The following is a 15,961-nucleotide window of genomic DNA, read 5'->3' on the forward strand; positions in this document are numbered from 1 at the left end:
CAGATGCCCGCAGCGAACGAGCAGGGTTTTCGATGCAGCCATCTCCTAAAAGACCCACACTCGTCGGATCCATGGTAACGACAATAGGCTACGGAAAGTCAACCAAATAGGATCACCCTTAATCACTCCAAGCCTAGCTGCGCTGTCTTGTCAACGACGGGCAGGATGTGCAGGAGTCTGATGAAGTCGTTCGAAGGGAGCGGAGTGTACTTGAAGTCAGGTTTTGGGGTAGCTATAGTAGGAATGCTGGCCCAGGACCAGTGTTGTGTCGAAAATCTGATTGCAGTGTCCGTCTGCCAAACCCTGCCCCCACCTGCCAACTTTACTTGGCTGCTACTTCGACAAACGAGTGACATCTTCTGTTGATTTAATGACATGTTGCTTCTGTTCTCGGCTATCTTGATGCAAATGCAGTTAATTCGAATCTGGTATGTAATGTAGGAAAGATGGTAATATGCAGTATACAGTATTCCGTCGACGCCCATGTTCAACTCCCTTCTTGCAGGCCCTGAAGCCGTGTAGTCGACAAAATAAAACCCGCAAAAATGCACACGCGTGCTGTCGTAACGCATAGTCGTGATGAGATCCAAACACACATCCAGCACATCCATCCACTGTACAATCCGGCGTCCCGTACGTATATGCAGCCATGCAAACAGCTCAGACAGCAATCGCCCTCTTTTTCCACCCGCCAGGTCCCCTCCACGCCCAGAGCCACAATCCCATAGCGACCCACACGCTTGCCGCCATCGCCCAAAATGTCACAGCGTAGCATCCTTTGCCGTAACACAGCACGTCGTCCGCCTCGCGCTGCAAGCCAGGCTCCCCGCCATCAGCACCGCGCTGGTACACGGTCGCGTAGATGGCGCTCCACACGGTCGCGCCTGCGGCAGGCGTCATCGCCAGGATGCCCCAGTTCGTGCCGAAGTTCTCGACGCCCCAGACAACGGAAACGACGATGGGAGTGAGACTGAAGACGGCACCGTAGCCTGCGCCGATGAGCGCGGAGACGGCAGCGAAGCGCGAGGTGTGGTTTTGCACCCAGCCAGAGGCAAGGAGTAACTGGCCGAGGGAGAGGATGAAGGCGAAGGTGAGCAGGAATGTGATGCGGGAGACGGAGAATTTCTTGGAGTCGCGCGGGAGGAGCGAGGAGACAGAATTTGCGACTGAGTCGGGGCCTCGGCGGTGCTGGTGGATAACGGCGCTGGGAGCGAGGATGTCGGAGAGGGTGCCGGTGACGAGGCGGGCGACGGTGGAGGTAATGGCGACGATGGAGACGTGAGTGGCGGGAGAGGTGGTTGCCTGGGTGTGAGGAGGAGACAGGGTGCCGATGATGGTGCCCAGGTTGTTGATGAAGGCTTCGCCGGGGCCGGTGACGAGGAAGAAGCCGGTTGCGAGCCACCACATGGTAGGATCCGAGACGTAGCGCTTGGTTTCTTCATTGAGCAGCCAGGTCTTCTTGCGTGCTTCTTCTTCTACCTGGGCCTTCAGACGCTCAGCTTCGGACTGGAGGAAGTCGAAGGTAGAATCTGAGAGATCGCGAGGTTCCATGGTACCGTAGCCGTGGGCACTGGCGGCCTGGGTGAAGAACTCGTCGTGGGCTAGCAAGCCCGATCGCTCGAGCTCTTCCACTGCTTCGTCGATCATGTCCTCCTCGTCCACAATGTGCAGCGCGAAGAAGCCGACGAGGCCAACGACACACAGCGTGATGCCCAGGAACAAGAAGAACTTGTAGACGTTGACATCTCCCCTGGACCCGTCTGGGTTCACAACGTAGAGCAGCCTGCTGCCGACCTGGCTCTGCCAGAATCCGCTCAGGCCAAAGGCAGCAATGGGGGCAGCCAGTGCGATGCCCTTCCACTTTCCGCGGCCAAAGTTCTTGGCGCATGTGGTGACGGCCGACAGGTACATGCAGCTCGTGCCCATGCCGATGGCGACAAAGGACAGCACCATGGCTCCGAAGGGCCAGCCGTGGCCGCCCGCAGAAGGCGGCGGCCCGCTGGCAAAGGCAAAGGCGGCCAGCAGGTATCCCAGGCCGAACAAGACGCCGGACAGGGCCGAGGGCGTGGCCGGGCCTACGCGATCGCACAGGTAGCCAAAGGCAGGCACGGGCAGGTACATGGCCAGCTCGGCGGTGATGCTGACGATGTTGACCTGGACCTGGGTGTAGTGGAGCTGCGCCTGGAACAGGTGGCCGTACAGCGAGTAGGCGGTGATGCTGCCGGCGCAGAGGCAGTTGACGAGGGCCCAGACGAAGCTCAGCCATCGCACGGCTTCGCGCTGGATGCGGGCGCGGTCGCGCTCCATGAGGCCTTCTGCCACCTGCTCGAAGAAGCTGCCGGCGGAGCTCGTGTTGTGCGACCGGCGGCTGGGGTTGGAGTCGTTGTCGGCCTGCAGGAGCGGCCGGGGCGAGTGGTAGTCGAGCTTGTCGATGCCATTGCCGTGGTGGTTCCGCATTGGACGGGATGGGCAGCCGCGGCGGTGCGGCGTGCGCGTGTGACGGGTCGCGTGGGCGCTGGGCTTACTGCTGCAACGGCATGGCCTCGGGCCGGCAGCAAAGGTGGTGAGGCAGAGGATGCACGACCACGAGAGCGCCGCTCACGATGACGGCGAGGCTCGCTGCTAGTGTAGCTCCCGCAGCCAAAGGAGCGGTGGCATTGCCAGCGCAGGCATGACGCGCGACTCGCAACCGCAGCGGGGCCCGAGCGCGGCGTGTCGGCGGCCCTCGAAAATATGTACAGCTGCAGCCAGCACCACCAGCGCCCGCCGCCCACGCAACCATGGCGCCCCCGCAGCCCCAGCAGGTCCATCTCTCGCCCGCCGAGCTGTCGTTCCTGCGCGCGACCCTCTGCCAGGACCCGCCCCTCCGCTTCGACCACACCAAGCGCCCCAACGACTTCCGCTCCATGCGCGCAGAGTGCGATGTGCTGCCCGGCGCAAACGGAAGCGCCCGCATTGCCCTCGACGACGGCACCGAGGCGCTTGTGGGCGTCAAGGCAGAGGTCGAAAGGTCCCAGTGGCGGCCGTCCCTCGAGGCGCGGGGCAGCGGGCTGGCGGGGGATGCCGAGATGCGCGACGCCGACGACGACGACGACGCCGCCGCCACGGGCAGGGGACAAGACGCGTGGATAGAGATGAGCGTCGAGATTCCAGGCTTCCGCGACGACGACGCGCTGCCCGTGTTCCTCGCCTCGATGCTCACCGAGAGCTTGCTCGCCAGCGGCGGGCTCAAGGACAGGCTGTACATCAACAGCCGCTTCCACTGGAAGCTGTACATCGACGTGCGCCGCTCTTTCCCCGTGCCGCATCTGCGCTGACCTTTCCAGATTCTCCTCCTCTCGCCGCCCCTGTCCTACCCGCTCGCTCTCCTGTCCATGACCACCCACCTCGCCCTGCTCACCGCGCGCCTGCCCGCCTTGAAGTCGGAGCAGGACGAGGACCCGCTGTTCGACGACGACTGGGATGCCGCCGTCTTCCTCTATCCCAAGAGCAAAGCAAATGCACCCGACGACAAGCCTCCAGTCATTGTGCTAGCCATGGCCGTCGGTCCCAACATCATCTTCGACCCGTGCATGGAGGAACTGGCCGTCGCTGATGCCGTGCTCGCAATTGCATGCGCGAATGCCACTGCGTCATCTACGCGCGCACGGATTGTCTCGGTCCGCACCATCGACCCTCCATCCCACCTCACTCCTCCAGGCGTACCAAACTCGATGAACTCCGCCACCGGTGGAACCGTCCCAGCATCAAGTGCCGAAGCCTTGACACAGCGCGAGCTCCTCGCAAACTCTGGCGTCTGGACCCCTCCGAGAGGTGGCATGAAGAGAGGACTAATCTCTCAGGTCGTGAAGATGGTGGTCGAAGAGGGAGGAGTTGCAGAAGAAGTCATCAGCGCATTGCAGGCCATCGAACTCGGGTGAAGGGGCGACAATCGCCTGCTTAGTCTTCTTACGCCCCGCAGATTTTGATGCATCAGATGTCGTCGCAGGGTGAAGCCGATCGCAACTACATGGTGAATCGAGAGCGATTGACGGCCTTGCAGCCGATAACATCGCCCCGACGTCGGCCGCACAGGGCGCTCTCTAGACCCATGGCGAGTGTTGGCTCCTCCACCACAACCTTTGGCTTGCTTGGCTGGTGCCGAAATAGAAGTCAGCCCTGCTCAGCCTTTTGTTCGAGCCGTGGGGGCCGCAACCCTACCTATCAAAGGATGCGGCAGGACGAGACTCGCAAATTTCCTGCCGTTCATAGTCTAGTCGCCATTTTAATGCAACGACCACAAATTCACGAGCTCATCCACGTTTGACCATCCTTCGCAGTGCAGCCTTGACTTTCTTCTCCCTGTGCGCTTTTGTGATGACGCACTTTCATCTAAACTGATGCCCTCTTTTTCTTTTTCTTTTTCTTCCACGACACATCTCTCCATCGAGGCTTCTATCTGAGCTTGCGCTATGTGGTGGGAGAGCTGCGAGAGGATACACTGCGGATTCTGGGTCAATCTTGGTCAGTCTATCCAGTCACGCCCCGCACTTGCACTGATCCGCGTAGATAACAATCGTGCCACTCAATCTACCTTGACATTGCCCACGCAATGGGGTATAATCCTGACTGCCTTCCTTGCGCTGTTCATTAGGCTCGCTGGCAGTTATCTCTGGGGCATCATCTGCTTCGCCATACACCAGTCAAACGCTTCCTCTGAGCCTCAAGATGATACATACCACCAGATCCAGGTCGCTCTGCGCAACACAGACACCGAAGCCAGCCTGGGTTGGAAGCTCTTCAGAGTGGGCGCCGTCCATCAGGGTTCAAGAATCAACGCCTTTGGCCGCACGTCCTGGCTGATTTTGCTTGCGATGGTGCACGCTGCTGGTATTGGTGCTCTCGGTGGTCTCTCTTCGAGGTTCATTGCTGGGAGCGATGCTGTTCTGGCGGTCAAGGGAACCTGCGGTTGGATGGAGGAAGTTGCCCAGAACCAGTCAGAACGCCTCATGGAAGAGCTCAAGGATACGACGAAGTTCAATACCTTCAGCGCTCTGGTAGTCATGGCGAGGTACGGGTATCGCCGTAGCGCCGGCTATGCACGATCATGCTATGCGCAGACCAGCGACAATTCTTCCAACGCCTGCGAAATCTACACGCAGCCGACTTTGCCTTACAATGTCAGTCTCTCAGAGCCATGTCCGTTCAGCGAGAAGGTCTGCAACGGAACAGCAATGACGGCGGACATGGATGGCCTGCGGTCCGATACCGACTTGGGCATCAATACCTTGCCGGAAAGCGCTGTCACCTTGCGTCAGACCTGGACTTGTGTACCTGTCGACGCGCAGCCGTATGCCACACAATGGGGCGATGCGGATGAGCTGCACATGAACATCAGTATGGACGGGGGGTGGAATGACGGCGTTCCCAGAAGTGAGAAGCGCATATGCTACAAGGTCGGAACAGACGAAACGAAACAGACGCCCTTCCTCTTTTGCATAACGAGTAACGCGCTCAAGTATGGCGACTCTTCGTACGACATAAAGTGAGTATATGCTTCAACGTGCTGTATTGCCCGCGCAACGCGATATGCTCCAGCATCGCCTTAATCGTGAGGCTCCTCTGACGATTCCAGGTCTGCAACATCCTTTGTGAAATACAACGGCTCGTACGCGCCGATCTTCAACCCCGTTCCCGAACTTGACATACAAGACGCTGACGTTACTCTGATGGGACTTATTTCTCGGATCACCTACCCCGAAGCAATCCAAGACCCTTGGTTCACCGCAACCAACTACGGCAATGGCACGAACAACGCCTACAAAACCAAGGGCTGGACCGCAACGCACCCAAGATCCTTCCTAGGCTGCCGCCAGCGCTACCAGCTCTGCACCGCCGACCGATCCTACTGTTCGCCCTACACAGGCGTGTACGGCATCCCCCACGAAGACGAAGACCTGAAAGACCTCCACCCAACGCAAAGAGCAGTCTTCCAGCTCATGTGGAAAATGATCTGGTGTACGTCCCACCCTTCACCACTATAGCCCTACTCCTAGCTGTCCCTGAACTAACGAAACGAAATGCAGTCACACAGCTCAACTTCCAACTCATCTTCATCGGCCGCGAGAACCTCATCGCAAACGACTACCTCTGGGACGGCGGGACGCAGTTCGGCCTTTCTGCCGCGCTCCCACCAAACCACTGGCAGTCTGAAGTGACAAACTTCTTCAACGTCAGCCTCGCCGCGCTGCAGCGCGCCGGCCCCGCCTTCGCACAGCCGCCTGACTTTGACATTGGGAATTCCAACACCGCTGACCAGAACGAGAACGCCACTATCCTGCGGTACATTGTACGGCCGCAAGACGCAGAGATGCTCCGTCTTTGCGACAGTATCAAGATGCGTTCAAAGGCCCATACATCGTTCACCGTGCTGGGGCTCTTCCTCCTCATCGGCATCGGTCTGCTGATCATGCTCGTAAACACCATCCTACCACAACTGGCAGCGTACTGGCAGCGCCGGGCGGGACTGGGCGCGTACAAGAGGCTTGAGTGGGTGGAGAGTGGTGCGTTCCAGCTGCAGCGCATGGCGGCGGAGGGGGTTGGAGTTGGGCCGTGGCGGGGAAAGGAGGACGATGTGCCGACGTTGGCTGGAGGAAGGGGGGAACTGTTCAATCTCACGGGGATGAGTTTGAGGGCCAGGGGTGCAGAGCCTGGGTTTGGGGCGCACACGGGGTATGCGGGGTATGCAGGTGGGGGTGGGAATGGCGGGTATCATGCTGTGCGGAGTGGCGAGGAGATGGAAATGGGCGTGCTAAGGGAGGAGACAAAAGACAGCGTAGCGAGTGTGAGCAAGAAGGGGTTGTTGGGCAAGTAGGCCGGCATTTCACCATCCGTACAGCGTTCTTGCCTCTGCATAATCCATGTAAAAATAAAATAAAAGTGAGTATGGCAAGTCTCCTGCTGCTTCTCTCCAGCGTCGAGTACGCGCCCGGTTTGCGACGGTGGAAGGGCGGGGTGTGGGCGTCGTGACCGATTGACTACGCGCCCCCATGAACTGGCTCTGTCTGTGTGTATCTGAGAAGTACATGATTGCTGGATTTGTATGCAGATAGAAGCGAAGAGGCGAGGCGACGTGACACAACGTGCGGAGCGGCATGCTGCGCGTTTTCCAGCGCTGCGGCATTCCGCCTCTCACACGCGTTCTGCCTTGCATCCTCTGGAGCATGTGAGAGTGTCTGAGCCGTTGACAGCTGGGCACTGCGGGCGAACGGCGAACGACGAGGGGAGGAGAGGAGCTTCCGTGGATGTGTGGCGCTCACGGTACCTATAGTGGCGCTGTGGAGGGAGGGTCGGTTCCTGGTGGTCAGCGGTGAGTTCGCTCCTACCTTGGAAGTTAAGGCTGGCGTATTAGTTGTCAGAGGAAGAAAGTCACATGGCTGCGTGGGGGGCGCGTATGTTCCTTAGACTCTGACAGTCGAAGAGAACGGGTCAAGGCTGGTCTAGAAAAGGACTGAGGCGCTGTCTTACAGGTGCACGCGTGGGTCCCTTGTGAGGTGACTTCAGTGTCCTTTCTGCGGCCAGCCTAAAGCTGTATCTCTGACAGAGCATGAAAAAGGTACCGTGTGGACGCGTGGAGGATGGAGGAAAGGCGGTGTGATAATTACAGATCTGCGTTGTGTGGGAAAGAACGTGTGGTGGGGATTTTTGAAAAGTGTATACATGTAAGGGGCATTTTATACTACAGGGTAGCATTTAAGCATTATATTCCACGCCATCCTTTCGGAAAGCGATCAATCTCGAAAATCGGAATGGTATACCTAGTAAGCTAGTTAGACTCAGCTTCTTCGGACAGAGAATTCAGCACGGCTGTATAACGGTGGGTGTCAATAATCGGGAACCGGATAAGAGAGGATCGGGTCTGACCATCGTACGCCCATGTTCAAGTAAAGATGTGTGAAGATCGATTGATTGAAAATCACTTTCTTGAAAGGTGGCGCTGCCGCATGTACAATCGTCCCATGTCCTATTCTCTGACCTCACTCTGACTGCTCTAAATCAACCACTCCTCTGCCCACTCCTCACGTCCCTCCACAACTTTCCCCAGAACGTCCGCGTCTCCCAGAGCGGCAGGAAGCAACTAATCGCACTGCTCACAAACACCCAAATGAAGCTGATTATCACCCACGCAGTGAAAAATCCTTTGCTGAAGATGTAATGGCTGAAGAACATGGGCATCGGAAGGAGAAAGTCCAGGACGAAGGTCAGCAGGAAGGAGGAGATGCAGGCGAGCTTGAAAGCGCTGCGCAATGAGGATGGAGAGTCTTCCTGAGGACTTGACATTGGCACAGCGGTCTCGGTTTCGAGCTCGTTGGGCAGGGAGGGTGTAGAGGATTTGCAGTTCGGTGATGTCTGGCTGGGCTTCTCTCCGTCTGTCGTGCAGCGCGGTGAATCATGGACCTCTTGTCCCACGCCCTGAATTGTCGGTACGGCGTTGATGGCGCGCGTGATTTCCCAGTCGAAATTGTCGGGCTTGATGTACGTGATGGCGACAGTTACAATAAGGCCTGTCATAATGCTGGCGAGGCACCCTGCTAGCGTGGCATATTCTGTTCCTGTCGAGGCGACAGTGATCTCGCCGTAGTACTGATAGGCTGTGGTGAACCATGCGATGAGGCCGGCTGCGAGACCAACAATGCAGCCAGATATGGCACCCAGGCGGGTTTGCTTCTTCCAGACAATGGCGAAAGCTGTGGGGAAGACGGCGCCGCCGATCAGGATCCCCATGACACTGGGGAATATATCAATATGCGATGCAATGCACCTAGTGCGATGAGAATCACTTACAGGAATAGCCACCCCAGGTCGATGCTAGCTACGTTCCAAATGCACGCGAAAACAGCCATGATCACACCGAATACGCAAATCATGATGTGCGATACGAAGATAAGTTGCTGGGGCGTTGCGTTGGGCTGGATATACGCCTTGTACACGTCAAATGTCAGTAGACTCGACACAGCGATGAGCTCTGCTGAAGCGCATGAGGTGACTGCCATGAACAGCACTACCAGAAGCGCAGCAGCACCGCTCTTCCCAAGCAGTGCAATCGCCGCATATGGTGCCGCAAGACCCGATGAGATCTCGTGCGCACTGGGTACATTGGGGTACGTAGGGAAGGCGGGATTGTCCGTCAGCGCTGCTGCAGCGAGTCCCAGTGTCGTCGAGAACCCGAAGGGTATCGCGAACCACGCGATGCCGCCGAGAATGTATGCCTTGACAGCGGTCGAAGGCTGCGAGGCGATGGCGCGCTGCCAGTACGCCTGGTCGAGGAAGACTGTTCCGGAGCCGGAGCAGAGCTGGATGACTCCGAAGATGAGTCCGAAATTCGACTTGAGCGTCACGTACGAGCCGTCTTGGTTGCCGTCGATGGGTCTTTGCACGGCGGCTTTCCGTAGCAGGTCGTACATTGCGGAGGGCGACCCTATGAGCGAGTTTGTGGCGTATGCATCGAACATAAAGTAAAGGATGATGATCATGAGGATGAGCGTGTGGGAGTAGTCGCAAAGGAACGTTGCACGGAGGCCGCCCAATATAACGTAGGCGCAAACGCCTGGGTGGATAAGCGGATTTTCGAATGGCTGGAGAAATGTAACGTACCAACTGGGATTAGAAAGATGGCTGCGTAAACATTCATGCCTGTCAATGCTGTGACTACTGCACTTCCCCCCAAAAGCAATTGACTGCCGACTAGAATGTTCGTGATGAAGGCGAAGACCATGAAGACCAAGTGTGCTACGCGACCATATCGTGCGTTGATAATCTCGAGATAGGTGTGGCATCGTGGAGCGTTCTGTTTGACTTTACACGCCAAGATGGAGAACAACAGGATCTGAACCGTGGCACCAGCTGCGTACCAGAAGGGCCCTAGAAAAAGTTAATTCACGTCAATTTCTCTATGATCAGAATTGTAGTACCGGCGACACCATATGTATACGCGACCTATCAAAAATTAGACTCGTCGGTAGATTTAAAGTGATCAACTAACGGTGCTTGACTGCAGAAGCGTCGCAGCCCACGTCCATGCTGAGACGATACCAGACGCTATGAGACCTGGCTTCACTGAACGCGATGCTGTGTTGAACTCCTCCGATTGTTTCGTCGAATACGGTGTGTAACGATTCTGTATCCACGAGATTCCCATCATCAAGAAAGCAAAGAAGAACCCAATGCCCACGACGACGCCGTAGCCAGCGCCGACGGGTAGAATTGCAGCTGCTGAATCCGCCATGTCTGCTTCTCGGGCAAGTACGAGTTTGCCAATCTTGCATGTGGGGTCTTCATCTCTTATACACACATTCCTTATCACAACCCCGGTTGTGATAGTCATTCAACTATGAGTAGACTAGTAGCGGGTGGAATACGTGTGGTGTACCGTTTGGCAAAGCTTGATATGCCGATACAGACTGCCACTGTCACATCGCGGGAACCGTTGGAGTAGCCGCAGATGACGTCTCCAAGTTGGAGTCGTGATAAGGTGCGCTGCAGCTCGATTATCTCCGCATGCAAGGCTGGAGATGGGGAAGAGCGTCTTACCCAGTGTGGTTTAGTGTTTGCAGATCGCGTTGTCTGATAGGCGATGAGAACTTCCTGAACCTGGAGATAAGGATCGCAGAAACCTGTGATTGACTCCTCTCCGAAAATTGGGGTAGGAACATGAGACACTAGTCGGAGTACAGCGCTGGTGTTTAGGATGTTGCCACAGTCCACGGAGATGCTCGTTCTCGACGTTGGGTCGTATGGCTCATCGCGCTCACAGGGAACGAGAGATAGTGTCCGTAGATAGCTATCGTTAAACTATCGTCAAGTCTCCCACGTTTTACTATGAAACCTACTCATTCAGGATAAATCTCGTACAATTTTGAAAGACCCATCATCACCGACGACGCGTGGTACAAGGGCGCTCATATCTGGTTCTGAGTGCTAGGCTACTATGGAATGGACTAAACCTCAAGTGAAGACATGTTGTGTCGTGTGTATGCTAGGAGTTTATGTATATGCAAAGGTATGGTCAGGAACACCAATAATAGCGCTGACGGGGGCAGATCGAAAGATTTGAGAGACATTATTGACAGTATTTTCGATATGACGTCGGGTACGAATTTTTCTTAAAGTGGCATGGCGGTGTTAGGATGCTCGAGGAGTTGAATGTATGGTATAGACCGGTTTCGATGTTCTATCGAGGATGGCCTGTTGAACGGGACAGGAAGAAGCCCTGTCACTTGCGCTGTGTCCAATTAGCGCACAGGCATTCATCGAAGACGGTCGAGTGTGGGAGTCTGATGAAACACAAAGCGTTGACATCGAGTTAGTCAGGTACAACGTCAGGCCAAAAGTTTGACTACATATTACCCCGGGGAAGGCAGTCCATGGGTCCGGTGTACTCAGACTTCTGCATTAGTACCGTACTTGTTGGTCTGTGGGACTTCCGGAGTTGAGCGTACTCAAAGCTTGCACTTCCATGGGTGCCGTTTCCGAACGTGCGTCTTGCCTTTTCCTCGGGCGTCGCCATATAAACGCCCAAATTTACTCGAGGACGTGAATGTTACCAACATTACCAGCCCGTTCTGAGGCAAATGTGCCTGCTTTCCACGCGTCCCTCCAAGCTGTGCCTTCTAGTATATGACAGGCCCGACAGGATATCAACACGAATGTGACCCCAAACGAAGAACGGAAAGCGGAACGAGATGATGTTCCCTATAGTGTCGATCAAACGAGGAAGGGAATTGGAAGCCATATCCGAGGTGTTAACCTTGAACGACACTGATCACACGGAAGCACTCCGGTTGCCTTGCGGACCGTTCGCTGCCTGACGCCTAGTAATTTGATGGGATTCGCATCACATCAGTTAAAGAGAGCGGTGTTGCTCTGCCGTGTTTGTTGAGAGTGCAAGTATACTACGCGTTTGCAGGCGTACCTTGGGAAGTAACACTTATCTACGCAAGAGAGGGGTCGCATTGAGTTTGAAGGTGGGTGAGAGCCATGATTTGTCGAAACGTAAGCGTGTACCTGAACGGCGTCCTGCTTGTTCAAGACGGTCGGAGGGCCCGCCGCATTGGGCAAGTAAGCGCATGCCTTGCCCGCAGGTGTAGCGGAAGTCAGCTGTCTAGTGCAGGCGGAAAATTTCTCCAGGTCTGAGGACAGGCCAGATGGAATGCAGCCACATACGAGGCTATTCGAGCCGGGCCAGGGGCCGAGCTCTACGATGCAGATTGATTATCGCGTCCAGTGAATGCACCAATAGCCGCCTGCGAGAAATTCCGAGCCAGGCTTTACACTGAAATAACAGCATCAGCCAATCGACGTTAGGGTCGCGAAATGGAATGCTACCCAATAGCACTGAGCGTTGACATTGAGCGTCATGCTCTGGGGGGTAGCAAGAGCAGACAGCATTGCTGCCTCGGAGCAGTGGATAGCTCGAAAAGGCCATAATTGCGATCTCATCCACTGTCGTCCAGGGGAATACGAATGCTGATGGTACAGCTACAGGGAAAGCAGAGCCGGGTACGGGGAAGCATCCTGGGACCAAAATTGCTGAGGGTCCACAGACGGCCGGATCGCGTGCGGCCCACGAGGAAGGGAGGCGGCTTCGAAGCGCGGCCCCTCTTCCCTCGCCCGGTCCGACGGCGTCGTCACAGCTGCTAGGAGTACGGAGAATTGATTTGCTGTGGTGGGTGAAAGGTGTCGTGGATGTCCTGGAACAGAGGGTGAATGATTGGCCGATCACCCGTCGCGCTTGGCCGGGATGGGAACAAGCGAGAGGGCGCAACACAATGGCGTCTGGGTCTTTCATCCAAAGTAGTCATGCCATCATCGCACGGCGGGGCATTCAACAGATTCTCGACTCAAGTCCCGTAGTAGGCGATACTGGCTCATCACAACCGCCTCCAAATCACATGGCGCAGCAAGGTGGCCGACTATGCGGCTGGAAGCGCCGCGCCTCAGCCATCCTTGCCTCCCGCATCTCATTGGCCCGCGCTTCCCGAAGTGTCCCTGCGAAGCTGACCACTGGGATGCTGCAGCAACAAGTTGCCTGTACCTGGATGCGACCAGACCCACCGTTTATGGCCACTGAGCAAAGTGCCTGATATTGGTGGTCTCAAGTCACGCCTCGTCCACGCTGACTGAGAGGTCAAAGTACATGGACCCCTGCCCTCGGCTTGCGGCATGTCATCCAGTGCCCGCGGTATACTACCGTGTAGTGTCTTGAGCCTGTTCCACTCTGGGCCAGAAACATGAGCATCCTGCAAGTACCTGGCTACCGACTTCGCCATTGTGGAGATGGGGCCTGGCCCGGCAAGCTGAGCATGGACTGTGCCGTCTGTACAGGAGCATATATCAATCCTACTTGTCCTGTGCTCCAGAAGTGTGGTGACGCTCCGTCCAGGCTCTCAACTTTGTACATCCAACAAAGACCACCATCGCGATCTCAGGGTCTTTGAAGTCAACATTGATCCTTAACCTGCATACATCGTCGGAGCACACCACAGTCCTCCGACGATACACCATTCACCATGAGGTTTCCACCAGCAGAGGTCCGCGCACACTGGCCCAAGCCGAACTATGTCAACCCCGTCGTCCGAGGACCCGGGCTCCTGATTGTTGAGTTGACCCTGGTCCCCATCGCTCTCATCTGCGTTATCCTGCGGCTCTGGATTCGGATCGGATGGCTTCACAAGAGTTGGTGGGACGACTACCTGATGGTGGCTGCTATGGTAGGTGTAACACCGAGGCACGCATGACATTCGCTAAGGAGGGTAGATATTCTCATGTCTTACAACGGCACTGGTCATCATGGCCGTCCAGATGTACGGATGGAACCTTCATGTTTGGGATGCCGCCATTCCGTTGTTGCAGAATGGTCGAAAGGTACGCCTTTACTGCTCCCTCTACATTCCACCTTCTAACACCGCATAGGCGTCGATGGCCGGTCAAACCCTCTTCGTTCTCGCTTCGAGCTTCGTCAAGATGTCCATTCTAGTCTCGTATTTCCGTGTTGCACCAAACAAGTCGACGTTCCGCAAGCTTGTGTGGGTCACTTTGGGCATCGTGGTGGCAGCCTTCTTGACCTTCCTCATCGCCCTCTGGTTGCAGTGCATGTGAGTGTCACTCGTCTTACAACGTTGACACATCTAACAACCCCAGACCGATTTCCAGCTACTGGAATCTGCTCGCTGGTGATGGTGACTGCATCCCCGAAGGCCCACCCCTGGTCACCCAGACCGTGGTCAACGTCGTGACAGACTTCATGATATACGCCCTTCCTATCCCGACCCTATTCAGCCTGTCGCTCCCCATGATACAGCGCATCGGTCTTGTTGTCCTCTTCTCCGTCGGGGGCGTCATCGTCGTGGCGGGCAGCTTCCGCGCCTACTGGGTTCACTACGTCCTGTACGAGACATACGATGCGACATGGTACGGATACGAGATCTGGCTGTGGACTGCCATCGAGACAAACGTCGGCGTTGTGTGCGGATGTATTCCAGCACTCAAGCCCCTGCTATTCCCTTCGAGAGCCCGCGCTACAGGCTCGAAATACGCAAATGGCTCGACTCACAGCCGCAGGAAGGAGAAGGTGACGCCGGTGCTCGACCAAGTCGAGATGGACACGCGCAAGCTGACCCAGACCGATTCGAGACCCGACACTGCTACCGCACACGTGCAAATCAGCCATGGCTTTCGACCGATGAGCGGTGCGACGGACAAGAGTCGCTTCGACTACGACATAGAGCAACAGAAGACGTACATGTTATGATCGTTCGCTCGCTCCTTCTGTTTTTCCTCTCTTACTAATTTGCGCCTATGCTGCGCCGACTGTAAATAGTAGATCTCGCCCGGATCACTCCCACTCACTGGGTCCCTTTACCTCTTCGCCTCTTCGTGAAAAGTCAGTCACGCTGGTCGGTCATTTGGGAGGAAACTTTGGTTTTGCGGTCACGATATCCCCTCATACGGTGTTAGCGAAGGTGTTTGGCGAAGTAAATCAATTCAAATCATGTCGACTCACTCTTGTTTCGCTCATGGTTCGTGTTTGATGTTCGCGCCTCACGTTGCCTTCCGCATCGCAGCGCGTCACTGAGCAAGCACAGCCCAAGCACGGTGAGTCTGTTCGTCCCCGTTTCTACCCACCGACGCCAACTTCTGCTCGGCGACCATCGCACTCTATGATGACGGCAGCCACCTTCAGGCCACTTCGCACAGAGTCAGTCGCTGCGCTCGAGCGCCATGTTGGCCAGCTGTCTCCTCGCCGTTCCTGATGGTGCGACCGCCTTCGCTTTTTCGCTCTCGCTGTTCAGCTCGTCATTGTCAACGTCTGTGCTTATGATGTCATTACATCACCACATCATCTTTCTTTCGTCTTATCGCCTCACATCTCCTTCGGTCGCAATTTGGGTCGTAAAGATCAAGGCCAGAGTGTTTGGTGAGCTGGCATTCGGCTGCGTTGGCGCACCAGGCGCCTCTGTGGCTCAGCTGGAGCGGCGCCAACTGGCGGAACATGCTCCAGACAGCTCAACACATTCATTTCGCGCATGTCATGCAAAGCGCACGAGGGGTTTCCAAAGCTCGCGCTCTGAAGGGCATGCGACTCATTTGAAGGGGTCAGGAACCACCCGAGCATCTGGAGAGGGTGGAACCCGAAACGGCGCGCTGTCCCAGGGCTGAAGCTGGCGCGCCTCGGCACCAGGCAATCGGCGCTTGCATTTGTATGCACAAGCAGCCTCTCGTTATGCATCATGACATCTGTTGTACAGCTGTACACCGCATCTCGGTATCGATCGCCTCGCTTGACAGTCGGCAGCAATGTTCCGCAATACGAGCCCTCAGTCCTCGAGCAAAAGAATCAACAGACGACGAATTCGTTGTGCAAAAGCATCGTTTCCCTGGATACCACTAAGAGCAGGGGCATTGTTGATTCTAAATTGATTCT

The 15,961-nt window shown here is 56.1% G+C and overlaps 7 protein-coding genes across 7 annotated transcripts; 5 read left to right on the forward strand and 2 right to left on the reverse strand.

The window, feature by feature from the left end:
• Nucleotides 1–377: 377 nt before the first annotated feature.
• CC84DRAFT_1160165 (MFS monocarboxylic acid transporter) lies at nt 378–2,641 on the reverse strand. Its single transcript, XM_018177424.1, has one exon. The coding sequence runs from the start codon at nt 2,455–2,457 to the stop codon at nt 661–663; it is 1,797 nt and encodes a 598-aa protein (XP_018043281.1). The 5' UTR covers nt 2,458–2,641; the 3' UTR covers nt 378–660.
• On the forward strand, nt 2,620–4,186 carry CC84DRAFT_165786 (uncharacterized protein). Its single transcript, XM_018185440.1, has 2 exons — nt 2,620–3,281; nt 3,327–4,186. Exons 1-2 carry the CDS (start codon nt 2,781–2,783, stop codon nt 3,918–3,920), a joined length of 1,095 nt encoding a protein of 364 aa, XP_018043282.1. The 5' UTR covers nt 2,620–2,780; the 3' UTR covers nt 3,921–4,186.
• A 265-nt stretch (nt 4,187–4,451) lies between these two features.
• On the forward strand, nt 4,452–6,856 carry CC84DRAFT_1227646 (uncharacterized protein; the record flags this gene model as incomplete). Its single annotated transcript, XM_018183619.1, has 3 exons — nt 4,452–5,524; nt 5,615–5,997; nt 6,066–6,856. 3 exons carry the CDS (start codon nt 4,452–4,454, stop codon nt 6,851–6,853), a joined length of 2,244 nt encoding a protein of 747 aa, XP_018043283.1.
• Nucleotides 6,857–8,029: 1,173 nt separating this feature from the next.
• On the reverse strand, nt 8,030–10,264 carry CC84DRAFT_1136070 (Na+/solute symporter; the record flags this gene model as incomplete). The annotated part of the gene is made up of 5 exons (XM_018176085.1): nt 8,030–8,767; nt 8,824–9,586; nt 9,634–9,900; nt 9,951–9,975; nt 10,022–10,264. The coding sequence occupies 5 exons, from the start codon at nt 10,262–10,264 to the stop codon at nt 8,035–8,037; spliced, it is 2,031 nt and encodes a 676-aa protein (XP_018043284.1). The 3' UTR covers nt 8,030–8,034.
• A 1,751-nt stretch (nt 10,265–12,015) lies between these two features.
• CC84DRAFT_1171566 (uncharacterized protein) lies at nt 12,016–13,121 on the forward strand (the record flags this gene model as incomplete). The annotated part of the gene is made up of 2 exons (XM_018179917.1): nt 12,016–12,096; nt 12,450–13,121. 2 exons carry the CDS (start codon nt 12,016–12,018, stop codon nt 13,119–13,121), a joined length of 753 nt encoding a protein of 250 aa, XP_018043285.1.
• Nucleotides 13,122–13,164: 43 nt separating this feature from the next.
• On the forward strand, nt 13,165–15,035 carry CC84DRAFT_1160166 (uncharacterized protein). Its single transcript, XM_018177425.1, has 4 exons — nt 13,165–13,748; nt 13,795–13,902; nt 13,951–14,132; nt 14,179–15,035. Exons 1-4 carry the CDS (start codon nt 13,548–13,550, stop codon nt 14,786–14,788), a joined length of 1,101 nt encoding a protein of 366 aa, XP_018043286.1. The 5' UTR covers nt 13,165–13,547; the 3' UTR covers nt 14,789–15,035.
• A 9-nt stretch (nt 15,036–15,044) lies between these two features.
• CC84DRAFT_165842 (uncharacterized protein) lies at nt 15,045–15,847 on the forward strand. The gene has a single exon (XM_018185441.1). The coding sequence runs from the start codon at nt 15,259–15,261 to the stop codon at nt 15,694–15,696; it is 438 nt and encodes a 145-aa protein (XP_018043287.1). The 5' UTR covers nt 15,045–15,258; the 3' UTR covers nt 15,697–15,847.
• The last annotated feature ends 114 nt before the right edge of the window (nt 15,848–15,961 follow it).

This window comes from Paraphaeosphaeria sporulosa, assembly GCF_001642045.1.
Source record: "Paraphaeosphaeria sporulosa strain AP3s5-JAC2a unplaced genomic scaffold CC84scaffold_1, whole genome shotgun sequence".
Taxonomy (NCBI): Eukaryota; Fungi; Ascomycota; class Dothideomycetes; order Pleosporales; family Didymosphaeriaceae; genus Paraphaeosphaeria; species Paraphaeosphaeria sporulosa.

Excerpts from the sequence above, each read along its gene's own strand:
- CC84DRAFT_165786 (XM_018185440.1), top strand. The coding sequence starts at position 2,781 with ATGGCGCCCCCGCAGCCCCAGCAGGTCCATCTCTCGCCCGCCGAGCTG. Across the intron at positions 3,282-3,326 it reads ACTGGAAGCTGTACATCGAC|ATTCTCCTCCTCTCGCCGCC; the intron begins GTGCGCCGCTCT and ends TGACCTTTCCAG.
- CC84DRAFT_1160165 (XM_018177424.1), bottom strand. The coding sequence starts at position 2,457 with ATGCGGAACCACCACGGCAATGGCATCGACAAGCTCGACTACCACTCG.
- CC84DRAFT_1160166 (XM_018177425.1), top strand. The coding sequence starts at position 13,548 with ATGAGGTTTCCACCAGCAGAGGTCCGCGCACACTGGCCCAAGCCGAAC. Across the intron at positions 13,749-13,794 it reads ACCTGATGGTGGCTGCTATG|ATATTCTCATGTCTTACAAC; the intron begins GTAGGTGTAACA and ends TAAGGAGGGTAG. Across the intron at positions 13,903-13,950 it reads TGTTGCAGAATGGTCGAAAG|GCGTCGATGGCCGGTCAAAC; the intron begins GTACGCCTTTAC and ends AACACCGCATAG.
- CC84DRAFT_165842 (XM_018185441.1), top strand. The coding sequence starts at position 15,259 with ATGTTGGCCAGCTGTCTCCTCGCCGTTCCTGATGGTGCGACCGCCTTC.